Source organism: Myotis davidii, unplaced genomic scaffold, assembly GCF_000327345.1.
Source record: "Myotis davidii unplaced genomic scaffold, ASM32734v1 scaffold480, whole genome shotgun sequence".
Taxonomy (NCBI): Eukaryota; Metazoa; Chordata; class Mammalia; order Chiroptera; family Vespertilionidae; genus Myotis; species Myotis davidii.
Genome location: NW_006292360.1, coordinates 743105 through 763934, shown reverse-complemented (window position 1 = coordinate 763934; position 20830 = coordinate 743105). Strand labels below are relative to the sequence as shown.

Below are 20830 nucleotides of genomic sequence, written 5' to 3'. Positions count from 1 at the left end.
GCCCTGATCCAGTCGGGTTTGTGTCCTGATAAGAAGAGCCACTAGAGCGCTTGCTCTCGCTCTCTGCCATGTAAGGACACATTGAGAAAGCAGCCATGTGCAAGCCATGAGGAGCATCCTCACCAGGAACTGATCATGCTGGCACCCTGAGCTCAGGGTCCCAGCTTCCCAGACTGTGGGAAATACATTTCCACTGGGTAAGCTACCTGCTCTGTAGTATCCTTTATGGCCGCCCAGGCTGAGGTATGTCCAGTTCTTCCAGGCTACTGTGTCTTGAAGGTCTTGGGTCTTTTTTTGTCGTGCTCTGGCAGTGGTGGTGGGTGCTTTAGCACCTGTTGGGAGCTGTACGGATCTTTTAACCAGTAGTAAATTGACAGGGTTTTTCTCCAGGGGTGTGCTATGGGTTTGTTTGGCCCTTTTGGTTTAGGAATGTTGGGGGGAAGCCCTTATCATGCATGAGCTTATTTCTATTTGTAATTTTCCACTGTGTGCCTGGCATCAGGGTGAATCAGTGGAATTTCCAGAACTTCACACAAGTGGCAGGGAGTCTCCTCTTCCTCACGTAGTGAACTCCGTTTTGCTGTGCGCCATTCCTCACCCCACCCCACCCCCGAAAAACCATCTCTACAACCTGGGAATGAGTGGACACTCTCTCTCCAGTCTCCATCTTCCTGTGAAGTGATGCATCACAGTTGCCTCCTTTTTTGGTGACCTCAAGGGCTGAGCTGTTCTGCAGGCCCCAGCTCTGGGCCAAGGTTATTTTGGTAGCTGAGCCATCCCAACAGGGAGCTGAAAGGAAGAGGGGATTAGAAGCTTCCTCCTGAGGCTTCAGTGACACACACACACACACGCACACATGCACACACACACACACTCACACTGTTTCACATTGAGGACACTTGTTTTTGATAAAATGACTTCAGTTTGATTTAGTCAAATGCCACATATTTGAGCTCCTGTTTTTGCCTTAGCTATTACTTGAATAGCACTACTTGAAAATGAAAATGTGTAAGAACAGCCCTAACCGGTTTGGCTCAGTGGATAGAGCGTCAGCCTGTGGACTGAAGGGTCCCAGGTTCGATTCCGGTCAAGGGCATGTACCTTGGTTGCGGGCTCATCACCAGTAGAAGGTGTGCAGGAGGCAGCTGATTGATGTTTCTCTCTCATCAGTGTTTCTAACTCTCTATCCCTCTTCTTTCTTCTCTGTAAAAAATCAATAAAAATATATTTAAAAAAAACGTGTAAGAACAGAATCGGAATAGAATCTTTGGTGGATATTGAAGAGAACCAGAAGAAACCAGTGATCAGAAGTCCAGTTATGGCCCTAGCCAATTTGGCTCAGTGGATAGAGCATTGGCCTGCGGACTGAAGGGTCCCAGGTTCGATTCCTGTCAAGGGCACATGCCTGGGTTGAGGGCTCGATCCCCAGTAGGGGGGCGTGCAGGAAGCAGCCTATCCATGATTCTCTCTCATCATAGATGTTTCTATCTCTCCCTTTCCCTTCCTCTCTGACATCAATTAAAAAAAAAAAAAATCCAGTCATTGGAAGAAACCAGATCTTAGAAGATCTCTCCCTCCCTTACTGCCTCCCTTTCTCTGTCTCTGAAATCAATAAACATATTCTCGGGTGAGGATTAAAAAAAAAGACACATAACAAAATTTACCATCTTAACCATTTTTAAGTGTATATTTCAGTGGAATTAAATATGTTCATAATGTTGCATAATCATCACCATTACCGCCATCTTTTTTTTTAAATATATTTTATTGATATTTTTTACAGAGAGGAAGGGAGAGTGACAGAGAGTTAGAAACATCGATGAGAGAGAAACATCAATCAGCTGCCTCCTGCACACCTCCCACTGGGGATGTGCCCGCAACCAAGGTACATGCCCTTGACCGGAATCGAACCTGGGACCTTCCAGTCCGCAGGCCGACGCTCCATCCACTGAGCCAAACCGGTCAGGGCACCACCATCTTATCTCCAGAACTTTTTTCATCTTGTAAACCTGAAACTCCATCTTCATTCCCCCTCCCCACTGCTCCGGGTACCGGCCACCTACTTTCTGTCTCTATGATTTTCAATATTCTAGGTATCTCATATGAGTGGAATCATACTGTATTTGTTCTTTTGGGACTGGCTTATTTCACTTAGCATAATCCCTCAAGGTCTATTGATGTTATAGCATCTGCCAGAATGTTCTTCCTTTTTAAGGCTGAGTAATATTCCATTGTATGGATAATTCCACATTACATTTACCATTTGCTCCTCAAAGGAAACTTGGATGACTTCCACATCCTAGCTATTGTGAATAATGCTAATCATGGGTGTATAAATATTTATTTAACTCCCTGCTTTCAATTCTTCGGGGTTTATAGCCTGAAGTGGACTTGCTGGATCACATGGTAATTGTTTTTATTTTTTTTGAGGAGCTCTGTACAACTTTCTACAGTGGCTGTACTATTTTGCATTCTTCCCAAAAGTACACGAGTATTCCATTTGCGGCACATCCTTGCCAAGGCTTATTTTATTGGTGGCTTTTTGATAGTTGCCATCCTGATGTGTGTGCAGTGTTATCTGGTAGTTTTTTGTTTTTCTTTGTTTTGTTTTGTTTCTGGTATAGCAAAGGTGGAAATTTATTGAAGAACAAGTACAGATACCACGTGGGGAAAGGGAAAGGGTCCCACAGCACAGACTCCCACGTGGGGCAGGGGAAGAGCCCCCTGCCTGGTAGTTTTGAGTTGCATTTCCCTAATGACAAGCGATGTTGAGCATCTTTTCCAGGTGCTTACTGACCTCTGTATATCTTTACTCATTTTTGAATTGGGTTCGTTTTGTTGTTGAATTTTAGAAGTTCTGTATATATTGTAGCTATTCATCCCTTATCAGATGTATGATTTGCAAATATTTTCTCCCATTCTGTGGGTTGTCTTTTTACTCTGCTGATACTTTTTTTGTGTGTCTGACCTTATTTATTTGTTACTCTTAGAAAAACCTTACTTTTGATTGGACTCGGGTGTGGAGGTAAAATCTCTGAGAAGACAGCCTCTGTCTCCTGGCAATCGATTCCAGGTGTCTCATGGTCCTCCTTCATTCTCCTAGCTACACGGCCAGCACATTCTCTGGCCTCTTTCTTTTTTTTTTCTTTTTTTAAAATATATTTTAATTGAATTTTAGAGAAGGGAGAGGGAGCGAGAGATAGAAACATCAATGATGAGAGAGAATCATTGATAGGCTGCATCCTGCACATCCCCTGCTGGGGATCGAGCCTGCAACCCAGGCAGGTGCCCTTGACTGGAATCGAACCTGGGACCCTTCAGTCCATAGTCCGACGCTCTATCCACTGAGCCACACCAGCTAGGGCTGGCCTCCTTCTGATTTCTCGTCCATGATGTTTCTTCAGAGCAATATGCTGGTGTTTGTGTTGCAGGACATGTGGAGTGACAGGATGCTGAGACTTGGGTGCTTTGGTCTGAGGTTTTTTACCTTCTTTGTTTAGGGGCTTTCTCACAACATATTGGTGAACATTATCTTCTTTAGAGAGATTGAAAGGTTTGCGGCTTCTGCCAACTCTTTTGGGCTTCAGGCGATGAGACAAAGTGGTATCAGTGAGACCAGGAATATCTTTCTTTCCTCTTTTTACAATGACCAGGTTGAGAGCACTGAGATTGCATCTACAGTGCAACCCCAAACAGATGTGCGCCTCCTTTATCCAGTTCTCTAGGAATGCCCTTTCCTCCGTAGCAGGTGGACATGGGTCAAGACACCCTTCTTTATGGGTAACCTTGTTGGCAGTTCCCACCACTGTTAAGCCACACAAGCCTTCCACTCTTCACCCAGAATGTCAGCACCAACTTCTGTGCCACACGCTTTTCATAAAAGGTACGAAGTTTGTGTTTATCATCTGCTTCAGTGAGTTTCTGATAGTGGCTAGGAAAAAGATATTCAGCTTCATCCAGAAGTAGCCGACTGCTTCCAAGTGCCGTGATAAAGAGCTGGATGTTGTCTTTAATGCAGAGAATTTAAAATTTTTCATCAAGTTCAATTTGTCTTTTTTTCCCTTTGTTACTTGTACCTTTGGTGTCATATCCAAGTGATCATTGCCAAATCTAATGTGAAGCTTTTGCCCTGTTTTCTTCTAAGAGTTTGATAGGTGTAGGTCTTACATTTATAATTATTGATCCTCTTTGAGCTAATTTTTGTATATGATGTTAGCTAAGAATCCAATTTCACTCTTTTGCATATAGATGTTTGTTTTTCTCAGCACCATTTCTAGAATATTATTTTGAAATGAATTGTTCAGTTATTTTTGCACTTATCAGTTTATTTGTAATATGGCAAATATCTAGATATTACCCACATTTGGGGTCACCAATAATCTTAAGAGTAGAAAGGGGACTAAAATTTTTTATACCTGTTGACATAGAGACTCTTTGAGCATTTTTTCCAGACTTTGGCTGCAACCCCTTTTTTCACTGGTACTTCTTATTAAGTCTCTTTTCTGAAGGATGCACAGTAGGAAACACAAACTCACCGATATGGGGCAAGAGCATCTGTTGTCATGGATCTTAAGTGCAAAGCAGAGCTATGTCCCCCAGTTCATAGCAAAGTCTCCCTCTTATGTTTCCTTCTTCATCTTCTGTTGTAACCCCTTTCCCCCATCCTGGATGCCCATAGTTTCTAGAAATCCTATATAATAAAAGCCTAACGTGCTAAGTGTCCAGTCGTCCGATTGTCTGTTCAACCAATACAAGCATAATGTGCTAATGATATACTAAGGCTGTTCAACCGCTCACTATGATGTGCACTGACCACCAGGAGTCAGACACTCTGACTGGTAGGTTACCTTGCTGCTGGGATCCAGCCGATTGGGACTGAGACAGGCTGGGCACACCCTGGAGCCCTCCCGCAGTCCCTCCCTGGCTGGCCAACCTCCTGTGTCCCTCCCCGGCCCTGATCGTGCGCCGGTGGGGTCCCTTGGCCTGGCCTGCACCCTCTCGCCATCCAGGACCCCTCGGGGGATGTTGGAGAGCTGGTTTTGGCCTGATCCTGCAGGCCAGGCCGAGGGACCCCACTGGTAAACGAATTCGTGCACTGGGCCTCTAGTCACTTTATAAAAGAAATGACAAACTGACCAGATGAGGATGCTGGTATAGGTGTACTTAGTCAGTTATCTATATACTAGAGGCCTGGTGCACAAATTTGTGCATGGGTGGTGCCCCTTGCCCTGGCTGGTGATTGGGGCAATTGGGGCCGTCTTGCCCATTCTCAATTGAGGCTGATCGGGGCCAGCTGACGCAGGGGAGGGACTGCAGAAGGTTGGCTGGCTGTGAGAGGTTGGCTGTGGGAGTGCACTGACCACTAGGGGGCAGCTCCTGCAGTCAGCATCTATCCCCTTGTGGTCAGTGCACATCATAGTGACCAGTTGACAGTCACTTAGTCTTTTATATATCCTTCTATATAATAAAAGGCTAATATGCAAATTGTTCCCTCGAGAGTTCGACCACTCGCTATGACGTGCGCTGACCACCAGGGAGTGGTGCGGAATGAAGGAAGGCCCTGGCCGGTAGTCAGCAGCCAGGGGAAGGAAGGGCCCCGGCTGGCAGCCGAAAATCCCCGATGGGCCCTGATTTCCAGCCAGGCCTAGGGACCCTACCCATGCCTGGATTTCTTGCACTGGGCCTCTAGTATAGATATAAAAGCTTAAGCGACTGTTCGACCATTCATCCAGTAGCTATGATAAGCGGTGACCACTAGGGGGCACATGCTCTGACCAATAGAGGAGGGAGCCTGATTCCTCGTGGAATCAGCCCTGGGTTAGGTTGCTGCTGGGGCACTGTTGGCCCCGAATCTGCTTCACCCACACCCCAGACCCAGAGATCAGATTTGGCCTAATCCCTGTAGGCCAGGCTGAGGGACCCCAGCAGTGCACCAATGAATCTGTACACCAGGCCTCTAGTTTAAGATAAGAGATGCATAGTAACTAGAAGATATAGTTGGTGTGTGTGTGTGTGTGTGTGTGTGTCTGTCTGTCTGTCTGTCTGTCTGTCTTGGTGTCTTGTTTTTAGACTGCCTGAGGTGTACGCATCCCTTTTGACCCATTTCTTACCTTTGTTTGTTTCATTTGGTTAGTCTGCAGATTGGTCTGGAACTACGTAGTCTCTTTTCCTTCTTTAACTGCCTAAAGGGCTTTTCTATTTAAAACACACACACACACACAAAAAAAACTATAGTTGGCATCAGTATTAGCTTCAGGTGTACAACATAGTGCAGTGGTTCTCAACCTGTGGGTCACGACCTCTTTGGCGGTCAAACGACCCTTTCACAGGGGTTGCATAAGACCATCCTGCATATCAGATATTTACATGACAGATTCTTAACAATAGCAACATTACAGTTATGAAGTAGCAACGAAAATAATTTTGTGGTTAGGTCACAACATGAGGGACTATATTTAAAGGGCCAGAAGGTTGAGAACCACTGACATAGTGGTTCCACATTACCTTCCCATGTGATTAGCACACTAAGTCTAGTAACCATTTTCCACTGTGCAGTGATCTCCCTATTATTGCCTGTATTCCTCTTAACTTTTTTCACCCATCCCTTCACTTCCTATCCACCTACCCCAGCAACCATCAGTTTGTTTTTTGTTTTTATGAGTCGGGTTTTGTTTATTCACTTGATTTGATTTTTTTTTAGCTCCACATATGAGTGAAATCATGCAGTATTTGTCTTTCTCCGTTTGACTCATTTCCACTTAGCATAATACCCTCCAGATCCTATCCATGCTGTTGCAAATTTCATTCTTTTTTATTTCTGAGTAATATTCCAGTCCCTGTGTGTGCGCATGCACGTGTGTGCATGTGTGTAATCACATCTTCTTTATCCATTCATCTGTTGATGGACATCTAAGTTACTTCCATATTCTGGCTATTGTAAATAGTGCGGCAGTGAATATAGGGGTGCATATATTTTCTATCTTTTTAATAAAATGTTTTGCCCTGACAGGGTAGCTCAGTTGGTTAGAGTGTCCTCCTAATGCACCAAGGTTTCAGGTTCAGTCTCCAGTCAGGGCACATAACAGGAATCAGCCAAAGAATGCATAAATAAATGGAACAGCAAGTTGATCTTTCTCACTGTCAAATCAATTAATAAAATAGTTTAAAAATTTTTGTTAAGTTTTCATATTCAACAGCAACCTGTTTGTTCATATATTTACTCAGTTCCCACTGTGTGCAAGGCATTCTGGGCTGTATAAACCTATAAAAGCTGTGGTTCCTGCCCTTGCATCGCAGAGTCCGATATAACTATAATGTTAGTAAATAGTGAATAGATTTTCCGCATTGCCGTACATTTTGAGAAGTGTTTTCATTGTGTAATCTCTCTTGTTAATTTTTGGTTTGTGAGATCTTTTTTCCTTGTCTATAGATGTCTTCATTTAAACTGTTATAATAGTACCCTTATTTGCATAAAGTCCCTGTTTTCAATTTTAAGATATTTATAAAAAATATTATTACAATGCTAAACTAGGTTTTGAGGTTTGTTTACTTGCTTTTTAACATTACTACATGTCTGGGCACTTATAAAATTATTACAGTCTGTAAGTACCAACTTCTTAAAACCCATAAATTTTATTAATTTATTTTTTTCTAGGTTGCAATAAAAATAATTGACAAAACTCAGTTGAATCCAACAAGTCTACAAAAGGTAAGATTGGTCCAGTATCCAGTACTTTTTAAATGATTTTCAGTGCTTATTGCCATCTAATTTGCCTCTTAAATACCTCTACTGGTATTTTACTTACTGTGTTTTAGTACAGTAAAGCTTTGTATTCCTCAAAAGAATGCAACTTAAATGTAGCATTGTATAAATGTAGTATTAATTGGATTTTTTTCCTTCAGTTGAAGATAATGCTTTTCAGTGTTCTTAGTAGCAAACTGAAGGCTATACTTTTATTTATTTTTATTTTTTTAAATATATTTTTATTGATTTTTTACAGAGAGGAAGGGAGAGAGACAGAGAGTCAGAAACATGGATGAGAGAGAAACATCGATCAGCCGCCTCCTGCACATCTCCCACTGGGGATGTGCCGGCAACCCAGGTACATGCCCTTGACCGGAATCGAACCTGGGACCTTTCAGTCCGCAGGCCTACGCTCTATCCACTGAGCCAAACCGGTCTCGGCTGAAGGCTGTACTTTTAAATTGAATGTTCTAAATAATGATTAGAATAGAGTTTTTAAAAATAATACAGAACCACATATTTTCATATAATTCATATTTAGTCAGCATTATACACTGTGTAACTAATACATAGATCTTCAAAGTCAGCATTTTGGCTTTATTAAACTCACACGAGGTCAAATAAAGGAGTGTGGATTAATTCATATAAAAGGAATACTGAATGGTAGTTGGAAAAACATGTCTGTAATACACTGTTGCCATTTGTGTCACCTAGTAACCCAGGAGTTCTCAGCCTGGTGCACGTTATACTCATCTGGGTCTCTTCAAAGCCCTGATGACTGGCCCACAGGAGAAATTGAATCGTTCTTGTAGGACCTGGGCATAGGCATTTCACTGGTGCATTCTGCAAATGATTGATAATCTTTATAATGAGATCTAGTATTTTTATTGGTTTTTGTTTTTTGTTTTAATTGATTTCAGAGAGGAAGGAAGAGGGAGAGAGAGATAGAAACATCCATGATGAGAGAGAATCATGGATTGGCCGCCTCCCGCAAGTCCCCCACTGGGGATGGAGCCCACAACCCAGGCATCTGCCCTTGACCAGAGTCGAACCCAGGACCCTTCAGTTCGCAGGCCAATGCTCTCTCCACTGAGTCAAACTGGCCAGGGCTATTTTTCGTTTTTAAAAGGCTTTTTATATATTGCATTTGATTTCTAGATTTGGCCTAGGGAGGTGGGTGATACAGAGACATTGCACTAGACAAGAAGTCCTGAATTTTACTCTTGGCTGTGACAGCCAAATATGTAACTTAACCATGAGCAGGTCACTTAATTTTCTGGACCTCAGCCTTCTTATCTTTAAAATGGAGATAATTTCATCCTCTCAGGATGGATTATTAATGAAATAATGGGTATTATAAAAGCTTTGTAAATGGCAAAGCATTGCACATTTAAGATACTGTAAGTATAATGCTCTGTGCACGCTCCTAACGTGTTCCTCATGGTTATTTCCCAGTTATGTCATGAGAATTTCTAAGCCTTGTTCATGTGTGGGGTGGGGAGGGAGGTAGACTTTACCTTGCACTAAAAATGGTATTTAAACACGTGGTTCTGAAAGGCATAGTGGGTCTTAAGGATTCTCAAGGTGGCCCTGGAACAGATTCAAAAATTCCAGTCCTTTGTTCTGAAGATGAAATTGTATTTATGTCCTTAAACTTTTATTTCTTTATATAGCTAAGGACTTTTGGTACTAACTAAAACTAAAGCATATAAACAAGTTTACTGAGTATTCGTGTTCAGAATTCAAATGATGTTACAAATCTCCCACTGTCCTTGTAGGTAACTGGAGTTTTCTATTGAGAATTTAAAATACGTTTTTATTGTTTTTTAGAAAGGAAGGGAAAGGGAGAGAGGGAGAAACATCAACTGGTTGCCTTTGGCCCACCCCCCACTGGGGATCGAGCCCTAAACCCAGGCATGTGCCCTGGGAATTGAACCAGTGACCTCTTGGTGTACCGGATGACACTAAACCCCCTGAGCCACACTGGCCAGGGCTCTAGGGGAGAATTTTATCATAATACTTTCTTGAGCTGCTTATAATTTTCCTTCTTTGTCGCTTGCTTTTTTCATTATTCTTGGCTATAGGTTTTAATTGCTATACTTTTATTATTATTATTATTATTAAAATTACTGTTTGTCCTATCATTATCAGTTTAGTACATGATAAGTTGCCTGGTTAGCCTGATAGTGTGATTATGCAGATTTGCATCACCATTAATTTTGGCACATAAGACTTTGAGATTGTCATGTAGTTCAAGTATGAGCCATTCACAAAAGACTTATCGGTCCAAGTTAGATAAATTGGTAAGTGTAATGTTTTCAGTTTATAGGGCAGTGTTTTATTTATTTATAAACATTTTTAAATTTATTTCAGAGAGGGAAAGATGGAAACATCAATGATGAGAGAGACTCATTGATCAGCTGCCTCCTGCGCATCCCACACTGGGAACTGATCCTGCAGCCCAAGCATGTGCCCTGACCAGGAATCAAACCATGACCTCTTGGATCATAGGTCAACGTTCAACCACTAAGCCACGCCGGCTGGGTGGGCATTGTTTTAAATCGTGTGTATAAGTTTGTATTCTTTTCTTATAAATTAGAAGCATTCTATATTTCTTTCAAATTCTTCACTGAGTTCATTTTCCATGGGAAAATAGTAGGGTGGAGTGGACCTGGCATATTTGACCCCCCCCCCGCCTTTTTTTAAATTCTCACCCTAGGGTGTGTTTATTGATTTGAGAGAGACAGACAGACAGACAGACAGACAGGCACAGCATGAGAGAGACACATCGAATGGTTGCCTCTCGTATGTGCCCCAACTGGGGACCAAACCCCAGGGATGTGCCCTGACTAGGAATCGAATCCAAGACCATTAAGTGCGTGGGTCAGTGCTCCAACCAACAGAACCACATTGGCCAGGGCACATCTTTGGCCTTTCTTAAAAAATATGTTTTTACTGATTTCAGAGAGGAAGGGAGAGGGAGAGAGAAAGAAACATCAGTAATGAGAGAGAATCATTGATCGGCTGCCTCCTGCACACCCCACACTGGGGATCGAGCCCAAACCCGGGCATGTGCCCTGATCAGGAATCAAACTGTGACCTGGTTCATAGCTTGATGCTCAGCCACTGAGCCACGCTGGCTGGGCTCTTTGGCCTTTTAATAGTAGTTCTTTCAGCCTTTATTCTTCCTCAGTACCAATCACACATCAAGAACAGCTCTCTCTTTTTTATTTTTTTTATTGATTTTTTTACAGAAAGGAAGGGAGTGAGAGATAGAAACATCGATGAGAGAGAAACATCGATCAGCTGCCTCCTGCACACCCCCTACTGGGATGTGCCCACAACCAAGGTACTTGCCCCTGACCGGAATCGAACCTGGGACCTTTCAGTCCGCAGGCCGATGCTCTATCCACTGAGCCAAACCGGTTTCGGCAACAGCTCTCTTTATATTGTGCTTTTAAGCCCTGATGCATGGAGCACAGCCTTAGAAGCTAGCAGTCACTTTAAGGAACACTGCCATCAACAATATGTAATTTTTTTATCCTGCTGACCCAAAAATGTGGACTGGCTTATTAAGGCAGCTTTTGAACACAGGTGTTAAAATCGTGTCAGTTGCAAAGTATTCACAATATTCAGGCTGACACATTGATTTAATAAGTATGAGATTCTAGTAAGAGATATATTTTTCTCCACTGGAAAATTTTCCCCTTAACACTGTCTTTTAGGGCAACCTTTAAAGATCTCTATAATTTTGTATACATATGATGGTTTTGAAACAGCATGAATAATAAAAAGTCTCCTTCCTGGTTTTGCAGAGTCACTTTTAGCTTTGATTTGGTTATGTGCAGGTAATCTTGCTGGGTCTGGTCCTTATTAAATCTGAATCTATCATTAAGAATAAGTAAGGGCTCATTTTTTTTAAAGTGTAGCTTACCTTTTTAAAAATACTAGACTTTATTAAGACATGCCAGTATGCTAAGTGTAATCCATCTAATGTTATGAACATTCCTTTCCGTCTTGGAGTGGACCGTTGTTAACATGAAGAGAAGGGAGCATAAGTATGGTTAGGAACACAGTGAAGCCATGCTGAATGGATTCACACCAGGCTTCAGCCTGGCCTTGCTGTGACAAGTCACTTAACCTCCCTGGGTCTTAGTTTTTTCATTTGTCAGATGGGAATAATAAAGTACCTCATAGAGCCGTAGTGAGAATTAAATAAATTAACATTCAAAACCCCTTGGAAGAGCTGAGGGTAGTACGTGGCACAGGATAAGGACTGTTTGCCATTATTGTGCATCCTGCTGACAATTAGGTTTTTGTTGTCTTCGTTTTGGGGAATGGGAGATGTTTTTGTTTACAGTTTTCCCCTCACGGGAAATAAGTAAAGCTTAAAATTGAGTGGTAGATTCTAGCCAGGTCTCTTTTGTGGGACATGATTGCTGTAGACTACTTCTGGTATCTGCTAATATTTGAGTATTTATTATATACTGAACACTGTTCTAAGTGTATTACCCATATTAACTTGTATTAGTTTGCCCAAGCTGCTATAACAAAATACCATAGACTAGCTGGCTTAAACAACAGACATTCGTTTATTTTGCACAGTTGTAGAGGCTGAGAAGTCCCAGACCAGGATGCCAACATGGTTGGGTTCTGGTGAGAGTTCTCTTTCTGTTGCAGCCTTCCCACCATGTCTAGGGCTGGGGGTGCACAGCACCAGTGCATGCGAGCATACTCTGGTATCTCTGCTATAAGGCCACTGAGCCCATCATGCGGGCCTATCCTCATGGTCTCATCTAAACCTACTCAATTCCCAAATGGCCCATCTCCAAATACCATCACCTTGTGGGTTAGGGTTTTAGCATGTGAATTTGTGGGGAACAAAATACATTCTTTGTATTCATTTGATCTTTCCAGTTTCATGAGGTTGCAAAGTTCTATTATTCAGGAAATAGATGCCAGGGAGATAAACTAACCTGCCCAAAGTCCCCTAACTGGTAAGTGATGGGTACCCGGCAGTCATTCTTTGATAGGTATAGTTGACATTGAGTCAAGCTTTGATGAATTCTAAATGAAACATGTTTGCCACAGTTCAGACCATAGAGCACTTGTGCTAAGCAGTATCCTGGCATCACTATTGTATATGAATGCATAGGAATTCATTGTCATTAATACTAGAGCCTGTGCCTCCCATGCTCTTACACATATAGGCCTTAAACTTTTTCACAGTAGCTGGTCTGATAGGTATTTTTTCTTCTTCATACTCTGTTTCTTCAGTATTATTACCGTGCTGCTTTCCAGTGAGGAGACAGCCTGAAAAGTGGGTGTAGTCCAGCTCTCCGGTCAGTAAGTGATGGAACAAAGATGCAGATATTGGTCTGACTGAAACATGAGCTCTTTTCATCCTATTGTGCCACCTTACTGTAACTAAATTGCCCTCATTCAGGGTTTATAAAATCTTGGATAGGAACTAACCTGAGGTTTTCCTTCGTAGTAGCTATAAAGAAGGTAGTTAAGCCCACCCACCTGGTGTGGCTCAGTGGTTCAGTGTCGACCTATGAACCAGGAGGTCACAGTTCGGTTCCCGGTCAGGGCACATGCCCAGGTTGCGTGTTTTATTCCCAGCAGGAGGCAGCCGATAAATGATTCTCTGTCATCATTGATGTTTCTATATCTCCCTCTCCCTTCCTCTCTGAAATAAATTTTTTTTTTAAATAAAGTAGTTAAAAGTTTCAAGTTTGGAGGAATATTTCAGGTACTTAAGAGAAGTAGGCCTGGGGGAGGGGGAGAAGAAAAGGGGGCGGGGTTTGAGAGGGAGGGAGATATAGGAGTGTTAAATGGTAATGGAAAGAGACTTGATTTGAGGTGGTGAACACATAATACAGTGTACAGGTGATGTGTTGTGGAATTGTGCACCTGAAACCTGTATAATTTTGTTAACCAGCGTCATTTCAGTAAATTCAATTTAAAAAGAGAGAAGCAGACCTTGTACCCCAAAGACCTTGTACCTCCCCTTCCAAAAATCGCATGAGCCATGCTTTTATGCAGGTGTGTTTATTTATGCACTCATTAATTAACAAACACTTATTATTAAACACCTGCTATATGCCAGGCACTGTTCTAGGCACTGTGGCTACAACATTGAACCAAATGGAAGTTTTTGCTTTCATGGAATTGACATCTGGCAAGGGTCCCCAGACCCAGTACCAGCATGTGTGTGGAGGCCTCCCCGCACCAACAAGCAATTTTCCAATGCCAGCCAGGGTGTCTGATAATTCAACTCAATTCTGACCCGATCTACCCGTAGGCAGAATCAGATTTGGCAGGTAAAGGGTTCAGTCCCATAACACTGCCCTCCACCTCAGATGCCTGTGCTTCTACTGACCAACTACGAATTGTTGGTTCCAACGATCCCTTCTGGGCTCACAGAACTCAAGAAATCCTGGTTACCCACTAGGTTACTGACTTATTGCAAAGGATGGTAAAAGATACAATACCAGCAGTGAGATGAAAAGATACATAGGACTGCTGACTCTGAACCCACGTGGTTTGCAGTAAGTTTTACCTCCGCCTTGAAGGATATAAATATTTCCACCAAGTAACAAAGAATGGAAAGACCTTTGCAGCTGTCACTGCAGTGTTGACACTGGCGTTCTCAGTGTTGGTGCACACGTAGGCTGAGCAGCAGAGGCAGTGGGGGCTACGCAGGCCTGGGGGGTTATGCAAAGCAGTATGGGACCCTGAACAAGAGGACTGTGAGCTGGAGGTTATGTCGGCCAGGCCAGGAGCCTTGAATGCCTCAGCCCTTGTAAGGAACATCCACCTGTAGAGTAAAATTGTCTAGTGATTCCCTAGCCTTCCTCTGGGTTCATATGACTGAGATTTTGTTGTTCAGTGTTGGTGGCAGAAACTCAAATGTCAACATACTGTGACACGATGACTTTACTGTAGGACTGACACGGTGAATCCTTGTGTCAACACTGCAGTAATCAAGTGGTTTCTTAAACTGCAACCATTTAATTAAAAACAAATTTGTAACATGTAATGAAATAATTGATTTTTTAAATGTATATTACGGTAGCTGGTTAGTTAGCCAGCTTTAAACACATTAGGAATGCAGGCCGTTCCTTACTATGCCATCTTTTCCAATGTCAGGTGCTCCATTGATTAGCTTTTTTTCTTTTCATTTGCTCTAGCATCGATCTGTCTTTTAGAAACGTATAGAGGTTAAATCTACTACTGCAAACATAGCAAGCTTATTTTGGGTCTTGGTTCAGTCTCCTGAGTAAATACTTCGCTTCTTGGGCCAGCCCCAGGAATAATTGCCTTCAGCATTTATTTCATGCGTATTGTTGATTTTTTTTTCTTACCTGAATTTATTTGATTTGTGTTAATACTGGTTTTCTACCATAATTCCAGTCTATTGGGGTGTTTTTAAAATAATGAGTCTTTGTATTAGCTATCACTTCTAGTTCAATGCTGTATAAATTGGACAAGGAAATTCATCAAGTTAAACTCTCTGACCAGGCCCTTTAGTGGAGAACACACCCTTTAGTTGATCCTGCTGGCCCAGTAGTAAAGCATTTTTTGAGTAAAGTGCAAGCACCACTCTGCAATCTAGACTTTCAGTAAGAGAGGAAGGGAAATCCCCATGTTTTAAAAATTTTAATCAAAATTATTAAGGACAAAAAAAGAATGAACATTAATTTCAAATGTATGCTAAATATACAGTAGGTTGCCAAATGATTATTGAAGCATTATTGACTCTGTATGAGCCCCAACCAGGGCCAGGGATTGAACCGTGCTCTTGACCAGGAATCGAACCTTCCAATCCTTTGGTCCTTGAGTCAACACTCTAACCATTGAGAAAACCAGCCAGGACTAGATTATTTTTATCAGGGTTTTGGTTTCTTTTGCGGAGAAATCCTGCTTACACCCACTCAGGCTTTTTTCTTTTTAAAGCCGGTGTTTGTTTTGGAGCCACTGTCAGTGCTTAGGGTTCTGTAGCCGTGCGGCCTATTTGGCATCTCAGGGCATCTGAGTTTTGGGTCAGATCAGGGAGCTGAGTAATTTGGAGGCAGAGGACCAGCCCATGCTTTTCATGTGGCCCACGATGGAACTACTTGTGCTGCTACCACCGCTGGCTTATGTGGGGCACTTTGCTTCAGGCTCCTTAAACCAGTCATTTCCGCCTAGTTGTGCATTAGAATCATCATGGAATTTCAAAAACCAAAAACAACTTGGGGTGGTGAACACATAATACAATAGGCAGAGGATGTAGTATAGAATTGTATACTTGAAATTTATATAATTTTATTAACGTCACCCCAGTAAATCCCGTTAAAAATAAATAAATTTACTATATAATATTTAAAAAATGTTTCCTTCAAAATCCATCCCCACCCTACCCCCCTAAATCCCCAGAGGTCCTGGCTTGATGGCTCCAGGATGAGTCTGAGGGATCCCCAATGCACAGCCCAGGTGAGAATGGCGCCTAGAATTTCTTTGGTTCCCCTCAAAGTTAGTCATTTCCCTTCCCTTCCTAAAGCTAACCTCCCCCAGTGTCCTAAGTCTTAGACTGCTGCCACTGATGACTGTTTCCTCCTCTCTCCGACTCTCCTGGGAATGACTCCTTACCCAGTAGCTTCACTTCTTTGCTTCCCCTTCCCCATCAGGTGAAGCACAAGTCATTTTCATTGAGCAAGTCTATTCATCTTTTCCTGTCTTAATACCTTACTCTTTTCATGTTGACTTGTAGCAGGCTAACAATTCGGGCCATTAAGAAAAGTGGTTATTAGTCCTGAATATTATTGACAATCTGGCATCTGTGTTGGGATCAGTGTGATGGATCTGGTACACTGATAGAAACAGAGTGTGGTAAGTGAAATTGAAGACAAGTCCTTCTTGATTATGCATATTTGATGTATTGAGACTAAAAATAGATGTATATTTCTTTTTTTTAAATATGTATTTTTATTGATTTCAGAGAGGAAGGGAGAGGGAGAGAGAGATAGGAACATCAATGATGAGAGAGAATCATTGGCTGCCTCCTTCACGCCCCACACTGGGGATTGAGCCCGCAATCCAAGCATGTCCCCTTGACTGGAATCGAACCCGAGACTCTTCAATCTGCAGGCCAATGCTCCATCCACTGAGCCAAACCAGCTAGGAAAAAATAAATAAATAAATAAATAATGGATGTATATTTCTTCATTGTCAGATTTCAAAAGCAGTAATAGAAATGGAAGAAAACCCAGCTTTGGTGCTGCTCCTGCCTTCAGGGAAACTTTTTTCATTTATTGCCAGACTTATTTTCTCTTTGGCAGGAAATAATAAGAAACTTGATATAAAGAGTAAATTGAGAATTGAGAATATTAGAATTTATCTTTAATTGTACCAGTGATTCATTGGGCTATTTTTTTCTCAAATTATAAGAGAAAGTTTATTTAGAAAGTTACAAAGGTAGTAAAAATGAGCCAGTTGGGCTTCATAGGCTCAGGAAACAAGTTACAAAAGAAAGGCCCGTGGAGCTCAGGAAAGGGAAAGGCAAAGGTAATGCACCAGGGGAAGGAAGAGGGAGACCGCAGAGGGAGCGCGTGGTGCTAGTTTAGGAAGTCACTGAAGAGCCAAATTTCTACATAGATTAAACTTAGAAACATAAATCCCTCTGTCTCACACACACCGGAATATTATTCAACCAGAAAAAAAGAAAAAGGGGGAAATCCTGCTATTTGCCACAACATGGATGGACTTAAGGACATTATTCTAAGTTAAGTCAGAAAGAGACAAATACTATATCTTCTTTATATGTGGGATCTTAAAAAACCAAACTCACAGAAACAGTGGTTGCCAGGGGTGGGGGTTGGGCGAAATGTGGTTAAAGGTATAAACAATTATAAGGTGGATAAGTTCTGGTGACCTAATGTGCAGCATGGTGACAGTAGCTAATATTACTGTGTTGTATGCTTGAAGGTTGCTATGAGAGTAGATTCATATTTTCTCACCATAACAATAACAACAAAATTGTAATTTGTAAGGTGAAGGATGTGTTAACTTTATTGTGGTAAAGGTTTGATAATGTGTGTATATGTGTATCAATTTATCACATTGTAAACCTAAAACTTACACAATATTATATGTCAGTTATATCTCATTAAAGCTGGGTGGGGGTATTTCCTGAGAGAAAATAATTCTAACTTTAGAATTCTTTACCCAGCCAAACTGTCTCAATCAAATGTAGACAGAATCAAAACATCCTGAGTATGCAAGGTCTTAAAATTAACCTCTTACTTGCCCTTGCTCAGGAGCTGTTGGTGGTTTAGATTTCACCACAGCAAGAGAGACCAAGAAAGAGCAAAGCATGGGATCCAGAACAGGAAGTCCAGCACAGTGGGTCTTGAGAACAGGACCAAGGCCTCCAGAGTATGAATATCTGCAAGGGAAAAGGGTTACTTGACTGTTGGAGAGATTTACACTTCTGCCACAAAGTTTAAGGGTGAATTAGTAAAGCGACAGGTACATAGCAAACTTAAGTGAACAAAATAACTGAGGCAGTTGTTAGTTCCAAAGAAACAAAAAATAACATTAAAAATTAAAACGTGGAAATATATTTCTGGCATGGTTATAAATAATATTTATATGATGTAAATGTAGTAATTTAGCCAAATATAACTTATTAGGAGGAAGGAGGCATGGTTATGTGAGTTGGAGGGCAGGATTTAAGAGCCAGATCTTCACTGCTCATGTGAAGAAGTCAGTAGATAACATGGGACTAGGGCTAAAGAATCATTCAAAAGCCCATAAGCATGCTATTTAGAAGTAAGGCAGCAAATTCCAGTATTGCTGGGTTTTGGTATTTTTTGTTTTAATATTTTTTGTATGTTTTTGTTGATTTCAGAGGAAGAAGGAGAGAGGTAGAAACATCAATGATGAGAATCATCAATCGGCTGCCTCCTGCACACACCCCCTGGGGATCAAGCCCAAAATCTGGGCATGTGCCCTGACCGGGAATCAAACCCTGACCTGGTTTAAGGGTTGATGCTCAACCACCGAGCCACATCGGCTGGGCCGCAAATAAGTTTTGAAAGTGCTTGCCCTTGTGAACAAGGATTGGGGGTGGAGAGAGATACTACATTAGTTTGGTCGCCTGCCATGCACTTTTTAAACAATATATATTTTTATTGATTTCAGAGAGGAAGGGAGAGAGAGGGAGAGATAAAAACATTAATGATGAGAGAGAATCATTGATCGGCTGCCTGCTGCACGCCCCCCACTGGGAACCTAATCCGCAACTTGGGCATGTGTCCTTGACCAGAATCAAACCCAGGACCCTTCAGTCTACAGGCCAACGCTTTGTCCACTGAGCCAAATTGCCCAGGGCTGTTTTTATTATTATTTAAAGATCAGGGATTTTTAAAAAAATATGTTTTTATTGATTTCAGAGAGGAAGGGAGGGAGAGAGATTCCTTGATTGGCTGCCTCCTGCACACCCCACCCTGGGGATCGAGCTCCTAACCCAGGCATGTGCCCTGACCAGGAATCTAACTGTAATCTCCTGGTTCATAGGTTGATGCTTAACCACTGAGGCACACCCGTCGGGCAGTAGTTTGCCTTTTAAAACTGTGTATATGTGTTACTTTTATAAATAAAAATAGAAAACGCCCTGGATGGGTAGCTCAGTTGGTTGGAGTGTCATCTCGTACACCGAAAAGGTTGTGGGTTTGATCCCCAGTCGGGTGCTTATGGGAGGCAACCAGTCGGTGTTTCTCTTTCTCCCTTCTCTCTCTAAAATTAATAAAAGCATATCCTCAGGTGAGGATTAAAAAAAAAAAAATTAGAACCCTGGCCTGTGTTTCTTATGGTTAGAGTGTCCATGGGTCCACACACCAAAGGATCACAGGGTTGCAGGATTCCCAGCTCCACAGTTGGGGCTTGTGAGGGAGGCAACGATCCATGTGTCTTTCTCACCCCTCCTTCCCTTCTTCCCTCCCTCCCTTCCACTTTCTCTAAAAAAATCAATGGGAAAAAATATCCTCAGGTGAGGATTTTAAAAAAGAAAGATTAGAAAACAATATGTATTTAGCCAAGTGTGATAGACCTCACAAAGAGGACAGGAAGGGGAAGCATGAATTCATTAGTAGATAAAATAGTGGGAGAAGTTGAAAGGATTGCTTCTGCAAAGTCAGCAAAGAAAAGGGGATCTTGGTGACTTTGGATAAGTACTCAACACTGATGCCATGGAAGACAGGTCTTACTTCCTCCTGCAGTTGACTTCTGAACAATACAGGTTTGGACTGTGCAGGTCCGCCTGTACGCGATCCCCCAGCCCCCCTCCAAACACTTGTACTGTTTTCCATTTACGTTTGGGAGTCCACTGATGCCAAGGGCTGACTATATGCGCTGACTTATGCTATTTTATATATGGCACTTGAACTTCTGTAGATTTGGGTATCTGCCAGGGGTCTTGGAATCAACTTCCCACAGCTAAGTTTTTGGGGAGTCAAAAGTTACATGTGCATTTCCAAGGCCCTGGCCAGGTGGCTCATTTGGTTAGAGCATTGTCCCGATACACCAAGGTTGCAGGTTCGATCCCCAGTCAGGGCACATACAAGAATCAATCAATGATCCTGACCAGTGTAGCTAAGTGGTCAGCCCATGCACAGAAGCGTTTCAGGTTCGATTTCCAGTCAAGGGCATGTTCCTGGGTTGCGGATTTGATACCCTGGTTGGGGCACATTCGAGAGACAAGCAATGAATGTGCCTCTTTCACATCAATGTTTCCCTTCCTCCTTCCCTCCCACCCACTCTCTTAAAAATCAATGGAAAAAATATCCTCAAGTGAGGATTAACAAAAGAAAATAATCAACCAATGAATGCATAAATAAGCTTAACAACAAATCCATCTCTCTTTTTTCCTCTTCCCCTCCCTCCTTTTCTCCCTCTCTCCCGTCCCACCCTCCCTTTTTTCAATGGAAAAAAATATCCTCGGATGAGGATTAACAAAACAAAAACAATTCGTAAGAATAATACTGAAAATTAATTTTAAAACACTATATGTACATGTAAATGTTTTTTTTTTTTTTTTCT

The 20830-nt window shown here is 42.0% G+C and overlaps 1 protein-coding gene across 1 annotated transcript in view; it reads left to right on the top strand.

Moving 5' to 3' along the window:
- Positions 1-20830, top strand: part of MARK3 (MAP/microtubule affinity-regulating kinase 3) — a 107988-nt gene that overhangs the window by 30602 nt on the left and 56556 nt on the right. The window contains exon 4 of the mRNA XM_015565397.1: positions 7655-7708. Within this exon, the coding sequence (XP_015420883.1) occupies positions 7655-7708 (54 nt within the window). The remainder of the gene's footprint in view (positions 1-7654; positions 7709-20830) is intronic.